Source organism: Xenopus laevis, chromosome 5S (genome assembly GCF_017654675.1).
Source record: "Xenopus laevis strain J_2021 chromosome 5S, Xenopus_laevis_v10.1, whole genome shotgun sequence".
In the NCBI taxonomy this organism is placed as follows: Eukaryota; Metazoa; Chordata; class Amphibia; order Anura; family Pipidae; genus Xenopus; species Xenopus laevis.
In genome coordinates, this window is record NC_054380.1 from 107321657 (window position 1) to 107333722 (window position 12066).

The 12066-nt window shown below is 38.2% G+C and overlaps 1 protein-coding gene across 1 annotated transcript in view; it reads left to right on the forward strand.

Annotated features, from left to right (window-relative positions):
* trpc1.S (transient receptor potential cation channel, subfamily C, member 1 S homeolog) overlaps positions 1-12066 on the forward strand; it is a 38427-nt gene that overhangs the window by 13284 nt on the left and 13077 nt on the right. The window contains exons 8-9 of the mRNA XM_018265781.2: positions 38-177; positions 7579-7722. Of these exons, the coding sequence (XP_018121270.1) occupies positions 38-177; positions 7579-7722 (284 nt within the window). The remainder of the gene's footprint in view (positions 1-37; positions 178-7578; positions 7723-12066) is intronic.

Consider the following 12066-nt stretch of genomic DNA (forward strand, 5'->3'; position numbering starts at 1 on the left):
TATTACCTATAAGAAACTGTATATTTTTTCTTTTCAGGGATGGTTTGGTCTGATGTGAAGCGGCTCTGGTATGATGGGCTGGAGGATTTTTTAGAGGAATCCAGAAATCAGCTAAGCTTTGTCATGAATTCCTTATACTTGGCCACTTTTGCTTTGAAAGTAGTGGCTCACAACAAGGTAATTATTGTAATGATCATGGCTTCCATTCAAGAGACCAAAAATGACTCCTCAATCAGCACTACTGGCAGGGAAACCAAAGTAAAAGCGCCCAATTTTACTTATTATTTCTGGATTATGTGTGAATGTGACAGTATAATATATCTTTGCAACATATTCATTTTATCTTTGGTTACACATTAAAGGGATACTGTCATGGAAAAAATTTTTTTTAAAAAAATGAATCAGTTAATAGTGCTGCTCCAGCAGAATTCTGCACTGAAATCCATTTCTCAAAAAAGCAAACTGATTTTTTTATATTCAATTTTGAAATCTGACATGGGGCTAGACATATTGTCAATTTCCCAGCTGCCCCAAGTCATGTGATTTGTCACTCTTTACTGCTGTACTGAAAGTTGGAGTGATATCATCCCCCTCCCTCCCCCCCAGCAGCCAAACAAAAGAACAATGGGAAGGTAACCAGATAACAGCTCCCTAACACAAGATAACAGCTGCCTGGTAGATCTAAGAAAAGCACTCAATAGTAAAAACCCATGTCCCAATGAGAAACATTCAGTTACATTGAGAAGGAAAAACAGCAGCCTGCCAGAAAGCATTTCTCTCCTAAAATGCAGGCACAAGTCACATGACCAGGGGCAGCTGGGAAATTGACAAAATTTCTAGCCCCATGTCAGATTTCAAAATTGAATATAAAAACATCTGTTTGCTCTTTTAAGAAATGGATTTCAGTGCAGAATTCTGCTGGAGCAGCACTATTGACTGATACATTTTGAAAAAAAAATTTTTTTCCCATGACAGTATTCCTTTAAGGGGCCCATTTACTTAGCTCGAGTGAAGGATTAGAATAAAAAATACTTAGAATTTCAAAGTATTTTTTTGGGTACTTCAACCTTCGAATTGGCTACTTCGACCTTCGACTATGACTTCGAATCAAATGATTCAAACTAAAAATCGTTCGACTATTCGACCATTCGATAGTCTCTTTAAAAAAAAACTTTGACCACCTACTTCACCACCTAAAACCTACCGAGCACCAATGTTAGCCTATAGGGAAGGTCCCCATAGGCTTTCCTAGCTTTTTTGGATCGAAGGAAAATCGTTCGTTCGATGGATTAAAATGCGGTAAATCCTTCGACTTCGATATTTTACTTTGACGGTCGAATATCGAGGGTTAATTAACCCTCGATATTCTACCAAAAGTAAATGTGCCCCTTAGTGTTATAGCTATACACAGAAAAACAGATCCGGCTCCGTAGCTTTGTTTAATCTTAATAAAAAGCAGCAATGATGCGGGTATAGATTCTAATTAATTAACTTGAAGCTGACTGGACCCAGCTCACCGTAGAAATAGGTTGGTCCGGGTGCGTATTGCCCCGGACCCCACTCTTAGATATAAACGTCGGGTTTTCCAGTTCCGCTATTCAGATATTTGAACAATAAACGTAAAGTTACGAGTCTTACCCCGCTGGAAAGGTGACCCGGGTGCAGCCAGCCCCGAGTCCGTCACTAGGAAGGGACGCCAAAGGTCAAGCAGAAGATTTGTAGGCCGCGCACTCCTGAACACCAACACGAATCGCTCGTCTCCAAATATTTTAAAAAAGGTAAATTCTTTATTAGGACATACGATCAATTAGACAAACAAAAGCGTCTGAGGTCTGACGCGTTTCGTGATGATACACTTCCTCAGAGACCTCACTTCCCGTCACATTACACCAAACTTAAATCCCCCCCAGCACACCTGTACATTAATTAAAACATGAAAAAAGCTTTCTTGATTCGCTAAAAAAAAACCACGTCAGTTATACACAAGAGGAGTACTGGAAATATGAATAATTCCATACATTGACTTTTCAATTGATACAATATGTAAATTTTAACCATATAATTCATATCATATATCTTAACAGATTGCAAAATTTTTTTTATATTTATGTGACATTCCGTTTACTTTTGTCATCAGTTCATTATTTAAAATGTAATTCAATTTAATATTTGATATTTGGAGACCCATATATAAAAGTAAAATAACCATTTCATCTTAACTTATTAACATAGCGATCGTGCAACAATGTATAAATAAATAAGTAATATCCACAAATATACAATGTTGTTATCTAAAATACTTTTCGGATGTTAAAAATAACAACTAATATCAAAGACTGAATTTAGCCCTTCTGGTTGTCTAGTATGTAATTGAAATATCCATTTAATTTCTGTTTTCAAAACTTTAGCTTGTAGATCACCACCTCTAGGACCTAAATTCACTCTTTCTATTCCCTGCACCGACAACCATTTTATATTTCCACCACTGCATTCCCTAAAATGTTTCGCCACGGGAGTATTTGCTTTTTCTGATTTAATGTCATTGATATGCTCACGTATTCTATTTTTTAAATTTCTGATTGTGCAGCCGACATACTGTTTGTGGCATTTTGAACAGGTTATTAGATACACTACCGATTTGGTGTTACAATTGATATAGCTCCTAATTTGATATGTTTCCTTTGTTACACTACAGGTAAAAACCTCTGATACTTGAACCACTCCACAGGTGACACATCTTTTCGCTCCACATCTGAACATTCCAACATTATCCAGCCATGTGTTCGATCTATTTTCCTTATTAAACATGCTAGGTGCTAGTTTCATGCCCAGTGTCGGAGCTCTCCTTGCCACTACCTGAATACCTGGCTCCAACAATTGCCTAAACACTGGATCCCCAAATAAAATCGGGAGATGTCTGTTTATTATGTGTTTGATTCTGTCAAATTGCGTACTATATCTTGTACTTAGGACTATTTTATTCTTCCCCTTCTTCTTCTGTTTCTTATTTCTCATTTCCTTTCCTTCTTTTTCAGATTGACCCTCTGCAGAGACAGTGTTTAACACTGGACTATATTGATTTATTCTATCCTTACTTTTTATCAGGTCCTTCCTATTCAGTTCAAGTGCCGAAAGGAAGGCCTTCTGTAAGTCCTCACATCTATATCCCTTGCAGAGAAATTTATCCCTTAATAAACAAGACTCCTCTATGTACTTTTCCACCGTACTACAGTTTCTGCGTAAACGCAGAAACTGCCCCCTAGGGATTCCATTGTTAAGGAGTCTGCCCTCAATAGAGAATTCCCTGCAAAGGATGTAGTATAGACAGTTGTCACAATCCTACCATTTTCCTCACTAATCAGAAGATCAAGATAGGCTATCCTCTTCTTGCTAAATTCGTGCGTAAATTTTAAATTGAGAGTTTCATTATTAAGGCTACTGATGAACTCCTTGAACAGGATATCATCCCCTGCCCACACGAACAGTAGGTCGTCTATATAACGACGGTAAGTTACAACATGTCGGAGGAAGGAACCCTCACCTCCAAGGACGTGGGTTTCTTCCCACCAACCCATGTACAGATTGGCATAAGTCGGCACGTTTCGGAGCCAGGTATTCAGGTAGTGGCAAGGAGAGCTCCGACACTGGGCATGAAACTAGCACCTAGCATGTTTAATAAGGAAAATAGATCGAACACATGGCTGGATAATGTTGGAATGTTCAGATGTGGAGCGAAAAGATGTGTCACCTGTGGAGTGGTTCAAGTATCAGAGGTTTTTACCTGTAGTGTAACAAAGGAAACATATCAAATTAGGAGCTATATCAATTGTAACACCAAATCGGTAGTGTATCTAATAACCTGTTCAAAATGCCACAAACAGTATGTCGGCTGCACAATCAGAAATTTAAAAAATAGAATACGTGAGCATATCAATGACATTAAATCAGAAAAAGCAAATACTCCCGTGGCGAAACATTTTAGGGAATGCAGTGGTGGAAATATAAAATGGTTGTCGGTGCAGGGAATAGAAAGAGTGAATTTGGGTCCTAGAGGTGGTGATCTACAAGCTAAAGTTTTGAAAACAGAAATTAAATGGATATTTCAATTACATACTAGACAACCAGAAGGGCTAAATTCAGTCTTTGATATTAGTTGTTATTTTTAACATCCGAAAAGTATTTTAGATAACAACATTGTATATCTGTGGATATTACTTATTAATTTATACATTGTTGCACGATCGCTATGTTAATAAGTTAAGATGAAATGGTTATTTTACTTTTATATATGGGTCTCCAAATATCAAATATTAAATTGAATTACATTTTAAATAATGAACTGATGACAAAAGTAAACGGAATGTCACATAAACATAAAAAAAATTTTGCAATCTGTTAAGATATATGATATGAATTATATGGTTAAAATTTACATATTGTATCAATTGAAAAGTCAATGTATGGAATTATTCATATTTCCAGTACTCCTCTTGTGTATAACTGACGTGGTTTTTTTTTAGCGAATCAAGAAAGCTTTTTTCATGTTTTAATTAATGTACAGGTGTGCTGGGGGGGATTTAAGTTCAGTGTAATGTGACGGGAAGTGAGGTCTCTGAGGAAGTGTATCATCACGAAACGCGTCAGACCTCAGACGCTTTTGTTTGTCTAATTGATCGTATGTCCTAATAAAGAATTGACCTTTTTTTAAATATTTGGAGACGAGCGATTCGTGTTGGTGTTCAGGAGTGCGCGGCCTACAAATCTTCTGCTTGACCTTAGTGTTATAGACCTAAAGGCTTGGGGGGAAATTTACTAACCTGCGAAAATTCGCCAGCGACGTCTTTGCACCCATCGCTACACTTCGCCAGATGAAAATTTGCTCAGACAACGCTAATTCACTAAAATGCAAAGTTGCGTCCAGGGTGCTGAACGCTGGCGAATTTTCGCTAGCGTTATGCCGCCAATCGAATCGAAGATGTGCTAACATTCAATTATGCCTAGCGCAACTTCGTTAAAGGTCTTCGTTCAGGCTAATTTGCATACGGCATACGGCGGGAAATTATAAACTTTAATAGACATATATGTAGCAGCAAATACATTACATTACACTACACAAGCCCAGGGAACCTTAATAAAGAAAATATAGTTGTTATAATGCCCTACACATGAGCCCACGGCATAGTTTGTGTTCCATATGTTAGAAAATGTATTGGGGAACCCGGTTACCCCCAAAAAATGTTAAGCACTTTTGCAGGCTATCATTCAGAAAAAAGGAAAAGACGCCAGTGTTTTTTGGGAAAATTTTTCCACTAAAAATTGAGGATGTCCTATGCACTCCATTGCACTTCGCCTGGTCTGAGCTGGCGGAGGCAAGTCTGGCGAAAGAGGTAACGTTCACTAAAATCCGCATCTTAGTGAATTTGCAAAGTTACGTCCTTTCGCCAGAGCGAAAATTGGCCTGGCGTTAGAGTGCGAAGCAACGCTAGCGTCTCTCTCCTTCGCTAGCGAAATGATGCCTGCGCCGTTAGTAAATCGGCAAAGTAACAAAATGACATCACGCTGGTGAATCATTATAATTATAATAACAGTTTGTGCCACCTTCTTCCCCACAATGTTCCTTTATCCATGGCTACTGAGTTTGGACCTGTCCTTAAGTACAGTCACAGAGGGTTATAAATGGTGACTCCCTCAGTGTTTCTATGGCTCACTCATTGTTTTGATTGCCATAATGCTCTTACAATTAATACAAAAATACCTTAATAACAATCCAGCTACATCCACAGTACTGGCTTAGTTCTTGCAAGGGTGGGCCTCAAGGTATAATGCGGAGCAACTACCAGTGGTATAGAATATAAAGCTTAGAGAGTCATAGCTCATTGGTAGAGAGAAGAAAATGGAAAACTATAAAGAGGTGATTATTGAGGATTATTGATGACTGCAAGTGCAGTTCCTCTACAAGGGATGCAAATGTTGCACTAATTGAACCCATTCAATATAGTTACTTGCACTTCTACTTAGTTGTGATAATCACCATTATGTCGATCCAGTTAGCTCTGATAAATTGTGTGACTTCTCAATAGATGCAAAACACATGCACCAAAATAATCACATGCTAATGCTTCATGGCAGAAGTGATGTTATGCCCACTCTAAAAATGTTAGCCACAACTTGCGCCCAATTCACAAAAACAAGAGCACACATTTGAAAATTGCACATCAGCTGCAATTGCAGCAGATGCAATTTAGCTGCAAAGCAAAAACAGTAATAGAGAGGAGGGTGTGAAACTGCTCATTGCATCTAAATGCAACAATGATCATTCAGACTACATCCCCACTGACCAGTATAGTCTCATGTCCCTCTTCAGTCTTGTAGCTATCCATTTGCACAGGGTTGTACTAGCCAACCGGATTACTGGGAAAAAATCCTGATGGGCCTCAATCCTGTCGGGCCCTTCCACCCACCCACAAGCCAGTCAACTTTGGAAAGATTTCAACAAAATTAAAAATGTCCATAACTTCCACTGTGGAACGTGAGTCCATATTTAAATCTTCCTCAAAGGTACGGCCTGATTCACATTGGGAGTATGTTGCATTGTGGTAGAGAGGTGGGATAGAAGAAGACTGAAAGTGTGCAGATAGGGGTAGTGGATTTTATGGTGGGCCCTTAACTTTGATACCTGGTGGGCCCTAGATACCCCAATCCACCAATGTGGTTGTCTTTATTAATAGCAAGGGAGGGTTTAAGACAATGGGGTGAAAATTTCCTATAGTCATAGATTACCCTACTTTGTGATACTTGGTATATGCCAAAATGAGGTATATGTATCCATTTAATCATTTCAGTAAGTAAAGCATTACCTTGAGATAACAGGCCAATTAGTTCCCAGGTTATATGTGACTCCCCTAAGGACATGCTTTTGCTTTCAATAATATTAGCTTTATCTAATGGAAATATTTCATGGAAATACAAGTTACTGTATCTTATACTGTATTATCTCTATACTTTGTAGTACAGGTATGGGATCCGTTATCCGGAAACCCGTTATCCAGAAAGTTCCGAATTACGGAAAGGCCATCTCCCATAGACTCCATTATAATCAAATAATCAAAAATTTTAAAAATGATTTCCTTTTTCTCTGTAGTAAGAAAACAGTTGCTTGTACTTGATCCAAACTAAGATATAATTAATCCTTTTTGGAAGTAAAACCAGCCTATTAGGTTTTTTTAATGTTTACATGATTTTCTAGTAGTCCTAAGGTGTGAAGATCCAAATTACTGAAAGACCCGTTATCCGGAAAGCCCCAGGTCCCGATGATTCCGGATAATAGGTCCAATACCTGTAATGTGAATTAACCAAAGGTGCGAAGTATAGTGCTCATTTTGGCTATTTCATACTTACACTGTCAAGGCCACTTACTATATGCAATGTATTCTCATGGATCCACCTAAATGGCCAGTGTGCAGTTTTCTTTAAAATGGGAAATAGGTGCATTTCTCTTATTTTTACAGAAAAAAAGTATATGCTGCCATGCCATATTACAGAAGGTATGTAAAATAGTTGTTTTTGTCTTTCTGCCAGTTCCATTCTATTGCAGAGAGGAAGGATTGGGACGCTTTCCACCCAACACTGGTGGCAGAGGGTCTGTTTGCATTTGGCAATGTGCTCAGCTACCTCCGTCTCTTCTTCATGTACACGACCAGTTCAATCCTGGGGCCACTTCAGGTAATGATATCGCAAAGAAAATACTAGAGGCAGCTCAAAAGAGCGCTAATATTGGAATATTAATTTCTCTTAATGGTTTTTATATATCCATACTATAACAATCATCAGGCATTTTGGTATCAGTGTGCAAGCCTGGGTGTCCAGAAATTTATGGGCCAGAAACAGCTTTTTAGCAATAGCTGGTGTCCCGTCCAGTTTTTAGTTAATGCAGCTCAAAATGATAAAGATTTGTGTTTTTCTCATTAAATTCTGCCCCCGTGTATATAAGGGCTGGTCAAAAGGCAGTTTTGCAGTTACAGTGTAAGCCTCTGAATTTTGCAGAGTTAAAGATATAATCAATCTGTGGGGTTTTAACATAGTTTTTTTTCTAATGATTCTGTAGAATTAGAGCCAAGGGACACTCAGTGGCTTTGTAGCATAGAAATTATGTCATCAATCATGCTCGACCTGGGAGGAAAAGTGAGCATGGGAGCAGATTTCAGTTTTATTCTCTAAATAGGCTACTGTATATACATTAGAATAAGTATGAAAAATGTATTGTGCTGAAACTCGGCAGACGCACTGTCCGCACATATAACATATTACACAGACCCTCCTCTTTTAACCTATGACATAAAACAAAGTTGACCTGTAACATTTTTACTGGCTAACACGGTACAGCAACTTTACCTGCAATTACAATAAAACAAAGTAAACCCCCACGGGCTCATTTTCACAGGGGGGCTGATTTATGAACATAAATTCTTCTAATCTGTAGTAGACTGTTCCAAATGAATCACTTTTGAACCTATGTTACCTATTCACCAAGGGTCGAATATCGAGGGTTAATTAACCCTCGATATTCGACTGGGAATTAAAATCTTTCGACTTAGAATATCGAAGTCGAAGGATTTTAGCGCAAATAGTTTGATCGAAGGATCGAAGATTTATTACTTCGATCGAACGATAAAATCCTTCGAATTGAGCGATTCGAAGGATTTTAATCCAACGATCGAACTAATATCCTTCTTTTAAAAAAACTTAGGAAAGCCTATGGGGACCTTCCCCATAGGCTAACATTGAGTTCGGTAGCTTTTATATGGCGAACTAGGGGGTCGAAGTTTTTTCTTAAAGAGACAGTACTTAGACTATCGAATGGTCGAATAGTCGAACGATTTTTAGTTCTGATCCTTCGATTCGAAGTCGTAGTCGAAGTAGCCCATTCGATGGTTCAAGTAGCCCAAAAAACACTTTGAAATTCGAAGTTTTTTTACTTCGAATCCTTCACTCGAAGTTAGTGAATCGGCCCCTAAGTGTGTTTTATGCAGTGTAGGGTGTAACTTGCCCTTTTTTAACTAGGGATGCACCACATCCACTCTACCCAACATCCAGCCGAGTAACAAACTTTCCACTAAGGAATGACTCACCACAGAATCTGAATTTGCATATGCAAATTAGCTGAATCCCAGGGCGTATAAATCTATGTGGATAGGGGGCAGAAAAATATCAGTAACTTTTGCAGTGTTCAAATTCAATTCAGCCAAGAACTTGAAATTCATCTGAATCTCAATCCTGCCAAAATACTGTCCCATGTCTTGAATTTAGGACCTCAGCACTGCAAGACAGAAGTCCTACTAACCATTGTGCAACATTGTCCTGTTTAAATATCTCTATGAGAAGAGGGAAAAATCCTATTTGTGTGGACAACCCCCTATAATCATTTGAAGAAACAAAGTTTGCTGTAGTTTGAAATTCCTTAAAAAGCATGTATGTGCTGTATTCGTTTGTATTTAAAATCTCATTAGCACTTTATAAATATGTACTGTATCTTACATATTTATTCCCTTCTAATTACAATTTAGATTTTTTTGCCATTAGACTTGCAGTGCATAATAACACATATTTAACATGCTGTCCCCACACTCAAGTTCAATTATAATGCCACAGTTTCATGTTATATGCAGCTTTACACATAGAATGTTTCTTCAGTTATTTTTTTCCATCGAGAAAGTACACAGTTGAACCATTCACTCCTAAACAGTGTGGCCTACAGTATATGCTAACTAGTAACCCATAAAGATCTAAAGTCACTTTTTATGATACTTTCCACATGTCAGACTCAAAGTTCAAAGAGTGAGATCTATTTTTAAATATGTGTAAGATTCGGATAGCAATACCTTTACCCCTTTCGACTAAAGTCACCGAAGCGCTTCTTTTTTTGAGGACTGGAGATCTTTTTTTTAATTGTCAGTAAGTGTTGGATTTATTTCCATAGACACAACAAACAATTATTATTTTAGCATAAATAGTAATCAAAAAGATGCAGGAAAGCAACGTTTATCCTTTTTCTAAGAGCTGTTAAGTTCAAAAGTCTTATACAGGTCTAACAGAGATGTTTTAATCACTTCCAGTGATCAGCAAATAAACTGTAACAGATGCAAAAAATGATAGAATAGATGAGTGGAATAGAGGCTCACCTCATTGTGATCTTTCTAGCTTTAAAATAAAACACTCCTAGGGGAATATAATAAAATGCCTTTGTGCAAACAAATTTTTTTTAATTTAGCTTTTCGAACTCAGAAACTGTTTAGCGACCACTTCCTACAGTGGAAGAAAGGTGCAATTTTCTAGTTTGAGCCAGTGAGTTCAAAAACTTCTTACTGAAATAAGACTTCTTCCTCAAAAAGTTCAGTTTGCTCCAAAAGATTACTGAGAGGAATATAATAGCAGTCCTTAATGGAAAAATATTCGCGATGCAAAAAGTTATGCCCTTGCGCAGGGATCCCCAACCATTTTTAACCCATGAGCATAACAACGCAAAAGTTCTTGGGGGTGCCAAATAAGAGCTGTGATTGCCTGTTTGGTAGCCCCTATGTGGACTGACAGCCTACAGGAGGCCATGTTTGGCAGTACATATGTTTTTAATGCAACCAAAATTAAAAATAAAAACTAAGCACTTGCTTTGAGGCCACTGGGAACAACATCCAAGAGGTTGGTGAGCAACATGTTGCTCGTGAGCCGTTGGTTGGGGATCACTGCCGTTGTGCGAACAAATTTTTCTAAAATAGAATAAGAAGGTTTGCAAATGTTATCGTTTGCACCAGTGCACAATGAATACAATAAAACTTCTTTCTGAAATGTTTGCTTCAAAAGAATACGACACCTTCAAGCACTTCTTAAAGGGGACCCGTCACCAAAAAAAATTATTCAAAATCCTATTTTATCACATTAGCCAAGCAAAATGAACTTTAATTACACTATATAAATTATAAAAATCTTGTTTCCTTCAGTCTGGGATTTCAAAATTATAGCAAGCAGGCAGCAGCCATTTTGTGCACACTGTTATTAAGGCAAGCCTTGTATCATCTCAGAATCTTGTTTGTGCACCAGAATGGGGGACCCAATGTCCATCCCCGTGCTCTGGCTACAGATTTAAATGGTAAAGAGAATAGGGGAATATGTGGAGAGCAGGGACATCTAGGAAGTGCTGAATGGAAAGTGAAAGTAATTGTTTGCCCCGCCTCTATGCCCGTACATTCTTCAAATGTATGGATGCTATTGAATGATCCTTCTGCTGTTTATGCATCATTTGAAGCAGGGGAATGTACATTTGCGTTATGATGGTACTGCTGTGTTAGACCCCACATGATCACATACTATGAAAAAAACCCTAAACATCAATTATAAATACAGTAGAAACACAATTTTATGTACCCAGAATTTATAATTTCTTGGAACTGAAGAAGTTTTTTTGCTCCCATTCCCGGAATTTTCCCCTGGGAAATGTAGAAATGGGTAGGGATGTAGCGAACGTCGGAAAAAAAGTTTGCGAACATATTCGCGAACTTGCGCAAAAATGCGAGCGGTTCGCGAACCCCATAGACTTCAATGGGAAGGCGAACTTTAACATCTAAAAAAGACATTTCTGGCCAGAAAAATGATTTTAAAGTTGTTTAAAGGGTGCAACGACCTGGACAGTGGCATGCCAGAGGGGGATCAAGGGCAAAAATGTATCTGAAAAATCTGCCTGTGTGTGCTTGGAAGAGATAGTGTAGGGGGAGAGCTGTTAGTGATTTCAGGGACAGATGATAGTAAGTTTGCTGGCTAGTAATCTGCTTGATACTGCTCTGTATTGGAGGGACAGAAGTCTGCAGGGATTTGAGGGACATTTTAGCTTAGGTAGCTTTGCTGGCTAGTAATCTACTGTTCTCTTTAAACAACTGCCATACGTTGACCTTGTAGGCATTGTTTGCCCAGTTTTTTTGGACGCAGCCACTGAAGCACAGTTGCCAGAAAAAATATGCCATATAAATGCTGAAAATAGTAATTTTTCGCCATACGTTGACCTTGTAGACATTGTTTGCC